This window comes from Helianthus annuus, chromosome 14 (genome assembly GCF_002127325.2).
Source record: "Helianthus annuus cultivar XRQ/B chromosome 14, HanXRQr2.0-SUNRISE, whole genome shotgun sequence".
NCBI lineage: Eukaryota > Viridiplantae > Streptophyta > Magnoliopsida > Asterales > Asteraceae > Helianthus > Helianthus annuus.
This window is the reverse complement of record NC_035446.2, coordinates 39677124-39693283: the sequence shown is the minus strand read 5'-3', so window position 1 is coordinate 39693283 and position 16160 is coordinate 39677124. Positions and strand designations below refer to the sequence as shown.

Sequence of the window (16160 nt, the reverse complement as noted above, 5' to 3'; positions counted from 1 at the left end):
CTAGATCTTCCATGATACCATATATACGTGTACATACTGCATTCGACCTCAATAAGTGATAAACAATCACATGTCCAAACAAATAAGTGATAAAATATCACATCTATCCGGGAGTCAAGTTCGTCTCTCTGCTGTATGAAAGTACTGACCTGTTCACGGACTTGCTCCTGTGCCCTCATGCATCGAAAATCAAGTTCCTCATCAATAAGTGATTCTATCACATAGGGCTTGGTTTTCAAATCAAAATAAGTGAGTATCTCACATCTTATACGGTCAAACAGATGATAATCGGTATACTCACCGGTAAGATGAATTCTCGTGCATACCTTGATACGGGAATGTGTCATGAAGTGGATTCACATCGACTTGTAAGTATAATCCTTACCGTAAAGCGTATCTCCTAAGTGTGATTACGTTTGATAAGCATGAATTTATGTGGACAACAATACCGATAATCGAGGTAGTATGCTTATCAAGAACTTTAAGCAGAAATCAAATCATGTTGACTAAGACCGTAAGCTGGTATGATTCCTTATCCTTGAAACTCGCAAAAGTTGCACTTGTACAGGTGTTTATCTTTTTCAAATTTCATTTAGTTTACTTTTTCGTGTTTTAAATTTGCTTGTAGTGTAGTGTGTAAGTTCGGTTTTTGATTAAGCCAAAGTTGTTGCTTGGTGTTTATGCCGAAAGCCTGAAACCTACTTCATAAAACGTCCTCATTTTTTATCACTCAAACTGAATGTCAAAATGGTAAATTGCTAAAACCTGTTCAGTATATAAAATTTTTCATGCCTTGGTGTTTTTGAAAAGGATGTCGACGAATCAAAATATAGTCGACGAAACAGATTCCTTTCGACGAAACAGATTCTGGTCAAAGTCAATGTTTAACTTTAGTCAGCCTTGGTCAAACATGTTTTGGTGTTCGACGAAACAGACCGTTTCGCCGAGGTGATGACGAAACGGGTAGCCCAAGTCTGTTTCGTCATGGGCTAAATTGACAGGCCCAGGACCAGGCCCAAATTCTGTTTCGTCGAAGCCCATGATTGCGTTTCGTCGAGATCTGTTACGCCGAAAAAGTGGGTCGGTGTATAAAAGTCCAACATGTCAGAATAGTTGGTTACTTTTTCAAATCACTTGAGTTCACAACTGTTCATCTTCTCTCCAAACACTCAAAACCCCATATCTACGGTTTCCCTCAAAATCACTCATATCATCCGATTTTCATCAAAATCTCAAAAAATTCAAAGGTGCAATCTTGTTCATGGTTATATTTTTAGTATTTTGCAACCTCGGTTTTTATCGGAAACCATCGGAGACTTTATCTGAACCTGTTTTCTTTGATATTTGATGTTTAAATATTGAACTTGTTGTGGTTTGCTTCTGTATCTGTGAAATCTAAGTGCTTGTATGTTTGCTTTGCCTCTAATTCGGGGTTTGGGTTTGTATTGAAAAACAGGGGATTGATGTTTGTGGTGGGTTCAACGTTTTGAATGGATTTTTGACCGAAAATCACATATCTATAAGTTTTTTGACATGATCTTTACTTTGTTTGGGTTAAACAAGTAACCGTATATAAGTTATGATGATCTGTTCATGTTTTAAACCCCATATGACGAAACGCCCAAAATTTCAAAACCCTAACTCCGGCGAATCAGATAATCGGCGAAACAGACTGTCGGCGAATCGGAAGGGTCAACGAAACAGAAATGGTCAAACATCCTTCTGTTTCGTCGAAGACATAATTGACGAAACGGAATAGTCAACGAATCAGATCTGGTCAAACACCAAATTCTGTTTGGTAAAACTTATCTCTGTTTCGTCGAAGACCTAATTGACGAAACGCAGAAGGGTCAACGAATTAGAACTAGTCAACTGTAAATCTCTGTTTCATCGAGCCCACTTCTGTTTCGTCGAGTGAATCCTGATTCGTCGTCCATGCCTTAGAAAATTTCACAGTTGGCAGTGTGTTCACAGTAGACATGGTTTGACAGTTAACCTGTCAAGTGGATACATGAACTTGTATCCGTACATGTCTATAAGCATATGTAAGTGATTGTTGCTTATTGTGGACGTTTCAAATTACAGATGGCACCGAAAGAGGGAAAACGAAAGCCCGCAACAAAGAAAGAAAACAAAACTGAGGAGGAGATAATGTCCGAGAAACGGCACAATCAAGTTGCCTACTTGGACCCGGATGAAAAACTTGATGAATTGAAAGAATTCACTAGGTGGATCAGGGAATCTCATATAAACTATGCCGTTACGTTCTCGACGCCTGTGTACAAGTCACTTATCAAGGCCTTCTGGGATTCAGCGAACGTTGTGCAGATAGATGGAAGAGACGTTATCAGAGGACGTGTGAACATTGTGGATGTGATCGTATCTCCGGATATTCTGAATGACGTTCTTCAATTACAAGATAGTCCGGACGCTCCAGATTCTGTTCCGATTGGGTGTACGCGAGGCTGCTTGCTACGCATGAAATGTACCGGAGACATCTTTAGTGCGCAAATCAATAAAGGTGATCTGCCGTTGCGATACAAATTTCTGCTACACATTCTCATCTAGTGCCTCAGCAATAGAAGTGCCGGTTATGACATGGCTGGCAACGATCTAGTCGGTGTTATGGTGGCCTTGGTGCTGAACGAACCGTATAGCATCTCAAGGTACATCTTTGGCAACATGAAAGAAAACTTGACAAGAACTGGGAGGAACAAAACAATTGGGAACAAGTTCTGGATGTATCCTCGATTCCTTCAAATGGTTATGAATGTTCAACATCTAGATCTTCCTAAAGCCGACAACGATGTTCCGAAGATCGAAGCAATGAACTTCAATTCTTTAAGGATTATTAAGAATCTTGCGCACAAAAGATACACGGAAAGCAATCCTCCAAGAAAGTTGTTTGGTGCTCTGGGTGATACTGCATACGTTGCTCCTGAAGAGAACAAATGGTGTCACAACGATAGTGAATCAGATGATGAAGAACCTGAGTTGAAAAGGAGAATGAGTGAAAAGTTTGGTCCAGATCCGGTTGATTCGGATAGTTCGGGGAGTGATAGTGATAATGAAGGTGGTGATGGTGGTGATGCAGGTGCCGTAGGTGCATCAACTGTTGGAACTACTGGTGGTACATCAGCAGGGGGAGTGTCAGCGGGTGATACATCAGCCAGTGGTGATGATGAGGCTGATTCTGATTCTTTCGATGATCATCTGATCGAACCTGGATACGAGATGTATCTAGATGATTGCGGTGTAAAGATATTAAGGAAGATCAGACAAGAAGATGATCCGGAATACGTTCCTTCTGATTCTGAAGCGGAACTCGCAAGAAAAAGGAAAGCAGAAAAGTCCGCAGAACATCAGAAAAAGAAGAAATCTCAAAGATACTTAAGTACCTCCTCCCAAGGATCTGTGCCACAAACACCTGTTCAAGAACCACCTGTGGTATCTTCACCTCCTGTAGCTCAAACTATATCTCCTTAGGTTATTCCACAACGATCCATGGCTGCTGCAATTAGAGCAACCACGTCTCAACCTAGTGGTGAACGTCAAAGGATCTTCTCGGAAATGACTCAAGAAGAAAAGAATAACTTCTTGTTCTCCCAATATGAGGCTGCAGCAGACCGTATTCAGAGACAGACTGATTTTATTCGGATTACGAAGAATGATCAAATCAGTCATCAGGTGGAGATTGATAGGTTAAAATCTACTGTTGACGAACAACAAGCTACAATCCAACGCCAACAAGCAGAGATCGATTTTCTTAAGGCTGAGAATGTACGGTTGAAAGCTGCTGAAGCAGAACAAGATAGAAGGAGGTCGGTTCTCCAAAAATTGGCCGAAGACATGAAAAGTAGATGTGATGTCATGAAGGAGTGGTATGACTCTCGAAATACCACAATTCTTGAAGGGGCTAAAAAGTTAAACGCTGGCTACGACTATCTACGATCTGGGGTTGCTACACTGTGGGAGGATAGATGTAAGCAGCAAGAAATACTGAAGAAAAGGGATGATGATCCCGAGGATCAAGGAAATCCAGATCCATCTGCTACATCTCAGCAACCGACAACAGCTACATCTTCAGCAATTATTGTTGCTCAGCCACAGACAGTTGAACCTACACAAGGAACTTCTTCTGGAGCAGCTGAAGAAGTACAGCAAATTGAAGGTACATCTCATATTCCTAGCAGTGCTGATCTCGCATTGCAGGTTATTCATCCATTCACCGGTGAATTGCTGGAAGAAGGTGAAATTGTTGAAGATCTCTCACAACAGCAACTAATTACCCTAAATGCAATGAGAGATGTGGATGTTGATGAGATTGAAAAGATGCCTAGTGAGCCGGAATCTTCAAACGCTGAAATTATCGAAGAAATTGTCTTCAAAGGAGATGTGAAGAAGTCTTCGTATGTTAGACAAGAAGGAACTGAGTTTGCCCCGTTTGATGAAGACTGGTTGAAAGACAATGTAGAAGACATTGACGAGCATCTGAAGAACCGCGATTCATCAGAAAATGCCACCGATGCATTCTCTGCGTGGCGTCAACGGTTCTTGTCAAAGGCTACCAAACCTGTGCCTGAGGCTGCTCAAGTTGACTACTTACGGTTTTAGAAGGTGAAGCCTAGCGGGAGAATCCTGTGTTCGATGTTTGTAAAGGAGATACACTGTGTTGCAATCAAGCGGGAGTTTGGGATCCTGTCTTTGCCATTTTATGATGTGGCCGCTTTGACAAAGATAGATCTCATAAATCGCTCAAAGTATGATGGTGCAACATTATTCGAGCGATTGATTAGAATGAACAAGAAGTCTGGGTGAAAGGATAAGTCTTACAAACCTCACTTCCCCATCTACCAGCAAATCAAGTTTACGCTTGATCCGGCAACCAACACTGGTAAATACAAACTTATTTACGAGCCGACGAGAGTGGTAGACAAGATTCCTTTGATGCCAATGAGGCAAGACTTTCTAGGTGATATGCGTTTGTGGTGCTATGATTCCGACACTCATGAGGCAGTTATCGTGTTTAAGGTGATCAGGATAACTTCAGGATGTTGGATCCAATGTGGTTGGTCAATATGTCTGCATCCGACATCAACAAGTTGTACCGGCATGATATATTTTATGAAGACAAGGACGCACACCAGGCATTAAAGTTTCAGCGCGTCGCTTGTTACTGTTACTACAGGGGAATACATTCGGGCAGTTCCTGGTCCGAACGTCACTGAAGAAGGTAGATATGAAGACCGAAGATGAGTAACAGACAAGGGGGAGTTTGTTGATGCATTTTTGTGTCTGTCACTAGTCTTGTACGTTACGTTGTATTTTGTACGGTCCTTTATTAATTATCGAGTCTGTATTCGAAGTCGACCAAGTCAGATATCCTCCTATCCGCTTGTGTCTGACTTATTTGTCTCCTTTGTTATGTAATGGTCGTAAAACAATGCATGTTGCATGTTAAGGGTAATTCTGTCATTATGTAAATGTTGTTTGTGCCTTTCTGTTTGCTGTCTGTTTGCAGCAAACAGATCATCTTTTGCAGCCTTCGACGAAACAGGTCTTTTTCGTCAAACTCATGTCGACGAAACAGACCTTTGATAGTTTGTTTCTGTTTCGTCAAAGTCAATGACGAATCACATGTGATTCGTCGACTGTTGGGCTTTGTTTTGGGCTTTGTTCTGTTTCGTCGGCCCAAGACTTGTTTCGTCGAGATCTTAGCCCAGCTGCTATAAATAGGCACATTTTGTCACAGTTAGAGGTTAGAGATGAGAGAATACCCTGCAAGTCTGTAAACTGTGTTTGTATCAGTTGTGCATTCTCATCCAGTTAAAAACGAGTGTGTTTCTTTGGTTAACCATTGTGTGTACTTTGTTCTATGTTTGACTTGGCTTAGTTAAGTGGATTCCGCACACTTAACTTTGTTTGTTATAAACAAGGCTTTGGTAGTGAAAATCGATCCTCCGATTTAGGGACCTACATTATATCAAACCATTTTTATGCACATTCAAACGTATATATATGTGTACTTGTTATAGCTGTTTTTACATTATTATTAACAGTATAAACAGAAACTAAATATGTGTATATTACTTAATGTTGCGGAAGTCCCAATTGTAATTATATATTATTGTCGGATATTACATTGGGAAAAAACATTTTTTATTTACTGACTATTCTAGCCGTTGTTTAGAGAACATATTATAACCTAGCTAATATTTACAAAGATGTTCATGAACCAAATCAGTATTCATAAGGAAAATCATTATCTATATTACATTAAATTTACATTTGAAATATTAAAGAAACCCAAATGGGAATACATTTACTCGTATCATTACTGTGTCCATCTCATGGTCCAATTTCTATGGCAAGATGATGCCTTTAAATATCCTAGAACTTTGTACATTTTCATCATAAAAACCAAATAAAATTCTGATACTACTTTAGTTGCTTCATCCTACAATGCCACCCAAAAAGGGCAATGGTCGTCGAAAGATCAAAATGGAAAAATGGAGAATGAAAACAACTTTATGTTACATTCGCCAAACACCGACCTACCTTGTTTCAGAAAGCGAGTGAGCTTTCCATTTTGTGTGGAGCAGAAATCGCAATCATCGTTTTCTCTCCTATGTGCTTTTTGAAGCATATCGAAATACAAATATTTATGAACTCAGTAGGCAACTCACCTATGTGCTTACTCAACTGGAGGTTGAGAAGAACAAAACTTCCTTCATGATGTGTTGTGAAACAATTATTCTGTTACGACACTCCCCGACGTTTCTGCCGCAGTTCGTTGTTTTAAGTGGTCGGGGTGTGACAAGGCATGTGTAACACCCCGTGTGACGAAAGTCAAAGTCAAAGTCAGGTCAAAGTCAAAGGAAGAAAAGATTGCTAATTGCAATCTGTCACTCTTTGCTTAATTACTGATTTGACTTCTTTTTATTTTATCGCTTTAGTTGTATTATGTGGAGTATCTGTTAATAATCGAGGTTTAATCGATGCTTATCGCTTGTTTTATCGCTTATTCGCTTTATCGGTAATGGCATCGCAATCGCATTCGTGCCTTGACTGATAGATTCTGTAAGTTGTTTTATGTGTGTGTGTTATTTATGTGTTACCTGTGCATGATTACTTTATGTGTGTGGTAATTAATCGAAACGCAATCGCAACGCAATTGAATCACAAACGTTAAATGGAAGTTGAATAGGATGATTGTATGTTAGATATAGTATTTGTGTGGTTATTAATAATCTATCGCATCGCTTAATTGAAACCCGCTTAAACGCATCGCAACGCTCAACACGCGAAATGAAACGCCCAAACTCAACTCGTCGGACACTTCGATCGAATGGGTGTATAAGTGCAAAAAGGATGACCGTGGAGTAGTTATCCAAAACAAAGCAAGATTAGTCGTTTAAAGTTTTCGCAAGATTGAAGGGATCGACAACAACGAAGTTTATGCACCGGTTGCACGTCTTAAAGCAATTCGAATCTTTATAGCCTATGCGTCCTACAAGGGATTCAAGGTCTACCAGATGGACGTGAAAAGTGCATTCTTACATGGTGTGGTTGACGAAGAGGTGTATGTTGAACAGCCTCCAGGTTTTGAAGATCCTACTCACCCTGATCGGGTTTGGTTGCTGAACAAAGCTCTCGATGGTCTACATCAAGCACCACGAGCTTGGTATGCAACCTTATCTAATTATCTACTGGAGAATGGATTTCGAAGAGGTCTTATCGATTGCACTCGTTTCATCAAAGAACAGGATGGAGATCTTCTATTGGTACAGGTATACGTTGATGATATTATATTTGGTTCTACTAACGATGTTTTGTGTAGGAATTTTGAGAGCATTATGCAGGATAAATTCAAGATGAGCACAATTGGGGAAATGAATTTATTTTTGGGCCTATAAGTTCAGCAAACTGAGTCTGGGATATTCATCCATCAGACTAAATATGTTGGTGACATCTTGAGCCGGTTCCAGATGTCTGATGCAACGCCCATTGGTACCCCACTGCAGCAATATCAAGGAATTAATCCGGACTTGAAGGGTGAAGTTATTAGCCCCTCATACTACCGCGCGATGATCGGATCTCTTATGTACCTCACATCATCAAGACCAGACATAATGTATCCAACGTGCCTGCTTGCAAGATATCAAGTGAACCCGAAGGCCTCACATCTTGCAGCTGTAAAAAGGATTTTTCGTTATTTAAAGGGTTGCCCTGACACCGGTCTATAGTACCCTAGGGATAATAACTTTGACTTGATCGCTTTAAGTGATTTGGATTTTGGCGGATGCAAAATCGACGGCAAATCCACAACGGCTGGATGTCAGTTTTTAGGAAATCACCTAGTCACATGGCAGTGCAAGAAGCAGACTTGTGTCGCTACGTCAACATGCGAAGCTTAATACATTGCTGCCTCAACTTGTTGCTCCCAAGTCCTGTGGATTCAACAACAAATGCGCGACTACGGTTTTGAATTCCTAACTACTCCTATTTTTGTTGATAATTCTGCTGCCTTACAGATCACTAGAAATCCTATGCAGCATTCAAAAACCAAACACATCGAAATCAAATATCACTTCATACGTGATTGCTTTGATAAAAGGCTTATCGATGTTGTTAAGGTCCACACCGATGATCAATGTGCCGATGATCAATGTGCCGACCTTTTTACCAAAGCTTTTGACAAATCACGATTTGACTTTTTATTATTGGTAAACGGCATTAAGGTCAAGCAAGAGTAAAACCAACATCGGAAAATCGTTTTTGTAAATATTTGTTTGTGTTTTCTTAATTTCTCGTACTTTTTGCATTTTAGGGGGAGTAAAAACGAAAAATACAAAAACATTGAAAAATTTTAGAAATCCAAAAACATCGAAAAATTTCAAAAACACAAAAACAATAGAAAAAGAGAAATTAATAGTACATCAGTGGTCTGTCCAAACCTCTTTAAACTTTAAATGAAAAACGATAAGAAGCTTTATATAAGATGTATTGGTAGGCTCACAATCATTTTAAAGTGTGCAGGGTGATATAAACCTAAATCGACTGAAGACCGTGTGGGAACCACTCATTGGCATATGGTGTTGGTACCAAAAGTTCGTTTGATAGATTGCCGAGGTTCTGAGATACGTGGTCTTTATGTTGTTTATCATCTGGGTATCATGGTTGTTTCTTTTACCGAAAACAACGGAGACGAAGTCTAGATCTTCCATGATCCCATACATACGTGTACATGTTGCATACGATCTCAATAAGTGATCAACAGTCACATGTCCCACAAAATAAGTGATAATATATCACATTTATCCGGGAGTTAAGTTCGTCTCTTTGCTGTATGTTATTACTGACCTGTTCACGGACTTGCTCCTGTGCCCTCATGCATATGAAAATCAAGTTCCTCATCAATAAGTGATTCTATCACATAGGGCTTGTTTTCAACCAAAATAAGTGAGTATCTCACATATTCATATACGTTAAAAACAGATGATAAATGGTATACTTACTTGTAAGATGAACTCTCGTCATACCTTGATACAGGAATGTGTGATGTGTGGATGAACACCGGTTGGTAAGTATAAATTATACCCTAATTGTATCTCCTCGCCATGATTACATCTCATAAGTTGAGCTTAAGTGGACAACAATACCGATAATCATTATAGGATGCTTATCTTAATGTTAACTAATTGAACAACAAGAGCGTTTTGGCATGACCGTACACTGATATGATTCTCTTACCCTCAAAACTCGCAAAAAGATTGTCTGTAAATATTTATTTAGTGCTTTTAGTTTCTGCATCTCTGTATATATTTATTTACTGCTTTCCGTCTTTACATTTGAAATATTCAAAAATACCAAAAAGATTTTAGGTGTGTTTTAATATAAACTTTATAAAAACCAAAAAGATTTTGTTTCTATCTTATTTTTGATTGTACGATGTTGGAACTCGAGTCTTCGACACCTGAATCCCGAACGAAAACCAAAACGACTGAATCTTCATAAACCATCGAAATTTGCAAGATTTTGAAAGTTAAAATCTAAACTTGTTAAGTTTGTTAAACTTTAAAACTGTCGGACGGTAGTTGATTGAAAAATGGTCACAAGTGTGTCATTTGTTTATGTTAACTATATTCCAAAGAGTTGTTCTCATTATGCGTTTAGATTTCTTGCATATGTAGATGCTAAAGGAGAAGAGAACATGTTCGATGACAAGCTTCAGAATGAAGACACGACATGGAGGCACTCAAAAGATAAAGATGATCGAGTTGCCGCTGAGCTCTCATCAACACCAAAAGGATCTAAAGAATTGAAGATCAAAAGATTCACAAGCATAACTCAAAGGAGAGCTTATCTTAAGGGGGAGTTTGTTAACGCACTTCCTAAATGAAATAGGGAGTTTGTTGATACACTTTCTACTTACGACGTGTGAAGACTTTGAAGATCCTCCGACATGGAAGATGAACCTTACGAGTAGCGTCCAAGGGGGAGTTTGTTGATACATATTAAATGGACACGACTCGTTTCGGTTCGCACTCGTTACGGAATGAAGATCAAAGCCGATATCCTCCATCGAGCTTTGATTCAATCAAGTTCTGCATGATGCTGAACTACAGTTTCTGTTGCTGCTGATCCTCAAGTCTATCTGTTGCAGTTGCTGTTGACGAATTACAAGCAAACCTGCTGCTCGACGAAAGTTCTACACCTGAAGTTGCTGTTGACAAAAGTCTTGTGTGTGCTTGTGACGAAACTTGTTGAAGTAAGATAAGTGTCGTCAATTTGTGAAGTGTGACGAAACACACTAAAGTTTCGTCACATTGAACTTTTGTCGGCCATCATGTTTCGTCGAGACTTTCGTCGACCTTCATGATGTTTCGTCGACCGTTTAAGTTTCGCCGCCCTATCCATTATATAAGCAGCAGTGGACTGGACTGAAGACATAATAAAAAGAGAGAACACAGAACCGAGAGAACTGTGAGAGAGTTTAGTGTGTGTGAACTGTCACACCCCCAAAATCCACCTGCGGAGTCTCACCGCTTGGGAGCGTGACTGACCAGGATCAAGCCACCAATCATATTGAACATGTAATTATTATATGAATGTAAATGTCATTCAACACCAATATGAAAGGTGTTCCAAAACATAAATAAGTTATCACTGTTTAGCAGAAGCGTATAATAAAAACCCGACACAAAAAAGTACGAAAAGTCATAAGTGTTTAATAAGACAATCACAATCCAAGCCCACAACGACCAGCTCCTCCATGTGCAAGCTCCATGTACCTAACGACCTGCAAGGCATGTAACAGAGGATCAACAACTAGTTGAGCGAGTTCACAGAAAGTAAATGTGTAATAGTATATTCGTCTGTAACATGTGGCTCTACTGGGCCGATAGTACGTTCTATTGGTGGGGGCTTCCCATGTTGTATAACCACTAGACTATTCGTAACCATAAGTGTTCTACATATTCCGAGAACAGTAACACGTACAAGTTTACGTAGGTTTTACGTAAGTAATCCTTCACAACCGAGGATAGGGGTACGCGGGGGTTTACGTAGGTTTTACGTAAGTGCCTGACACAACCGAGGCAGTAGTGAGTATAAGTTCACGTAGGTTTTACGTGAGTGTCCTTCGCAACCTGAGGACAGTGAGTAGCATAAGTATACGTAGGTTTTACGTATGTGTCCTGCACAACCGAGGGCGATGGTATGGTAGTCTAGTAACAGTGTATGTACGAATCTAGTCAATCTCATTCCTTCAATCCCATTCCCAAGCCCTTGGGAATCCCATGCCTTAGTAAGAGTGTGAACTCACCTTGGTTTGCTCGGTATGCTTAACTTTGTGCTCGCAAATAATCAATCAATCAAGGCCTAATGTAATACATTTACACACAGTCAGTTCATGTTCGCAATGATTCGCATGCAACTAACATCACAGTATAACACCGAGTGTGCTTAGCAGTTAGCATCTTGTATCATGTAAACAGTAAATCGAACTCATGCAACTTCATGCTTCGCATAACAGCTTTCTCAATTCTTTCTAACATGGATTATTCGTTAACAGTGATGATAAACTTAACAGTATTGACAGCGTTAATCAGGACTAATGGAAGTAACATACATAATGAAGTTTCATAGTTAACGTTTGTTAATATACATAACAGGGTTAACTCACTTAACAGTGCTAACAAGCTAACGAGATTAACAGAACAAACAGAGTTAAACTTAACAGAAGTTAATAAAATTGACCGAGTTAACATACTTGACCAAAGTAATATACTTAACATGGTTAACGAACTTAACAAACTTAATATACTAACACAGTTAAATGAACTAACAGATCATTTGAGGAAAACCCCTTTATAACGAAAACGCTTATTGGCGAAATCACTTCGGGTGACGAAATCCCAAGTGATTTCGTCGGCTTAATGGTTGACGAAAACACCAGGTGTTTTGGCCTGGTCCTTCATCATTAACAGTTGTACAACAGGAAACCCTAATGATCAATTATAACGGCTGCAACAATCATGCACTCTATCAGATCTATTCCTACACTCATCATCCTTAGCCACATATTACATTATATCAGATCGTTGTTTCACACAATCCATAACATCCAGATTAGTTAACGAATAAATCGCATAAGTCTATTAACATTACAAGATCCATGGTCATGTATTTCCAAAGCACAGAACGTATTAATCAGATATATAAATATATACACACAACATGAACCGGACTTGACAGCAACCATACCACAACTGAATATAATCTCAGTTATAAAGATTCCTACCAAACCAATCAATCCAATATTCAACCAATCTGATTTACATGCACACATATGTTCAATCGTTTATTTCCTGACAATGCACATGGTTTGACTTTAACAAACTAAATCACTGCCGCCACTTTACTCATAGACTTAATACTATTGGACCAAATTCAAATCACCATTTAGACATATTTACATATTCATATCAAATTCACATGGTTACTGACATTCCATGCACATGAATAAATGAACAATATGGCCAACAGTTTATGAAGTGATCCTTATCACTTTGGCTGCACTCTCAAGGCCTTTCACACGCAAGACTATAGGATATTGACTATCATAACAAAACAATTAGTGATTACACTGACCGAGATGTGTTGTGCCGTAGCAAAGGATCCCAGTGATTCAATGATGATGATAGTTGCCGTCAGTTTGCAGAGAGAAACCTAGGGTTTTGAGCGTTTCACGTAACGGTTTATAAATTACTACATATGGGCCGCAATCCATCATGGGCCGAAACCCCTTTAACGATGAATCCCCAACGTTTCGTCGGCCCAAATTGTGACGAAACTCAATTATTTTTCCAAGTGTTTCGTCGAGGAGAGACAGTGGTGAAAGCCTAGAGTTTCATCTATGAGTTTCTTTACGTAGGCCATTGTTCCATACTTATGAATGTGTGTTTAATTGTGATGAGTGCTACATATATCTAGGTGTAATGATTATAGGATAATTGAGGGGATGCATGAGTAATAAATGAGATGGTATTCTAATAATTAGAATATTATGTGGTAATCATATTGAACATGTGTTTGTGATTGGCAACTTTCACTACATTAATCAACCAGGTGGGTGCAAAGTACCAACATATACCACATATATCAAACAAGCTATAATGCACACAAGTTAAGAAAACGCTTAAGAAAACACTTAGCGAACCAAGTAATGTGTCAAGTAAGAACCTCGAAACTCGGGTTGTCACATGAACCGTGTATTGTTTAATCTTGTAACTAAACTCTTCTGAATATATACAAGTGTGTGTTAATCTTTGAATCTGTGTGTCTTGTTCTCGTGTTTATCGATCTCGGTTTGCTTTCCCGGTTGGATTCCGCACAACCGGGTCAGTTCGTGTACAAGGATTAGGTGACTAGATCCTCCGCTAGTTGGACCTAAAAAATTAAGTGAATAATAGGGTATTTTATTCTCCAATAAAAGGAATATGAAGTACCTGTAAACTCCTTAAAAAGTTCTTTCATTTTTAGCTTATCAGTTTTATGTTCTAAATGTTGGCCCCAAAATGGATCTTTGATCTCTAGACAATCGAATAACTTGAATATATAAACCGAGAATTTGTACAATGGAATGTATTTTACAAATGAAATCTAAGCCCTATTTATAGTTTCTAATGGGTGCGATCTAATAGACGTGTCTCTTCGTGAATAGACGTGTCCCTTGAATATGTGGATGAGATTGATCGTGAAGGGGTACGTTGATTTGTAGCCACAAACTTGAACCGGTGCCACCCTTTCCTTTTTTCCTTTGGTTGATCGGTGTGTGGTGTAGGAGAGACACACCCCTTCAATTTTAGAAGGATAGTTACAATGTTTCCTTTTGACAACTTCAGACCTTGTACTTTGTAACCGCCAAGTAACCGCCATCTAAATAACTATTAACTATATACACAATAACCCTTGTACTTAAGGATGTGTAGAGATTAAGGATTTCATTCACCCCCCTAATCTTGAACATCCTTGAGTTGTAGATCTTGAACTCCGAGTAGCTTTATCATCTCGAGTTTCCTCGGTATCTAACATTTCACATGTATCTTTTTATTCACGAACCTTGCTCCTCACGAACTTGCGTCACACCAACTTGCTTCACACGAACATTTTGCTTCACACTTGTCTTGACCGCACTTTATTTGTATCAGCCGAACCTTTTCTTATGCAGTTGTCTCAACACGAACTCCAACGTTCTTGATTAACTTGCCCACCATCATATCACATGACTTGAATCCATATCGCATAGATTTTGGATAATCTAATTCACTTAGATTTATCTTGCGGTTGTATCACACAACAATTACTTCTTCTGACCCAGTCACAGGATACGAGCGTCTTCTCCTTGATTTATCTTCTTCACGGTTGTCTCTCACAACGAGTTCTTCATTATTGATTGCTTCCCTCACGGATTCTTCGCTTTTCCTTGATCGTTTCTATTTCTCTTCAGCGTCTAGGCACATCAGAAGTTCCGGTTCATCATCATCTTCTTCTATTTCGACCAATAGTGTCTCACTTTCTTTGGTTTTCTTGGTTGGGCATTCATAGGCATAGTGCCCAAGTTTCTCACATCTATAGCAAGTGATTTTTGACTTATCTCTCATAGTCGGTGTCTCATGCTTGTTATCATCACTTTGTGGTTTGTCGGTTCCTTCCGACTCGTAAGAGGTGTGTCCTTCACCCCTATGTTGATAATTGCCTCTCTCTCGGCCTCGTGATGGATGGAATCTCCCTCGTCCATGATTTTCAACATGTTGTCCATAACCTGCATACAAGAGTTCTTCTCGATTGTTCACGGGGCTTTCCTTTTTCTTCAACTTTAACCTTTCTTCATACGTTTTTAATCTTCCGACCGCTTCTTCTAGCGTCATCGCTTCTAGATCAGAGTATTGCTCCATGGAGGCAACGATTTGAGTAAACTTATCCGGTACGCCATTTAGGAGTTTGCGTACTAGAGTCGGTTGACTCAACGTCGTTCCTACTTCAGTTGCACGGGTAACGATACTATTAATATTTGCGGTAAACGAATCAATAGTGTCGTCATCCTTCATTTGCAACAATTCAAATTCTGATAATAGCGTGTGCATACGCGCCTTTTGTACCCGATCAACACCAACGTGTCTAACCTTTAGATTATCCCAAATTTCCTTTGCAGTCTTACAACTTGCAACTTGCAATACAACATCTTCTGGTATTGCTTGAAACAAATATGCAATTGCAGACTTATCTTTCTTAGTGTCTACCGTTGCATATTCGCTTCAAGAATCATCTTGATACGAATAGCCCAAACCGTATAGTTTGTTGGTTTCAGAATCGGACACTGAAACTGGGAAAGAGAACTTCCTTCCTTCTGTATTATTATCGGATTTTGTCCGAATGTTCCTGACATGACTTCTTGCCGAACAATCTTCACTTTTACTAAACTTTTACTTTCTTGGTTTCAATAAATCTCAAACCCACGATTACCCGAATCGTGTAACAATCAAACAATCAACAATCTAATTCGCACTAAACCCCGGAATCAACAATCCTAGATTCCTAACCAATAACCCGGTTCAACCGTGTCACACCCCCAAAATCCCACACGCGGAGTACCA

The 16160-nt window shown here is 39.3% G+C and overlaps 1 protein-coding gene across 1 annotated transcript; it reads right to left on the bottom strand.

Moving 5' to 3' along the window:
* Positions 1-14999: 14999 nt before the first annotated feature.
* On the bottom strand, positions 15000-15614 carry LOC110887517. The gene has a single exon (XM_035982946.1). It carries the CDS (start codon positions 15612-15614, stop codon positions 15000-15002), a length of 615 nt encoding a protein of 204 aa, XP_035838839.1.
* Between the last annotated feature and the right edge of the window lie 546 nt (positions 15615-16160).

Excerpts from the sequence above, each read along its gene's own strand:
- LOC110887517 (XM_035982946.1), bottom strand. The coding sequence starts at position 15,614 with ATGAAGGATGACGACACTATTGATTCGTTTACCGCAAATATTAATAGT.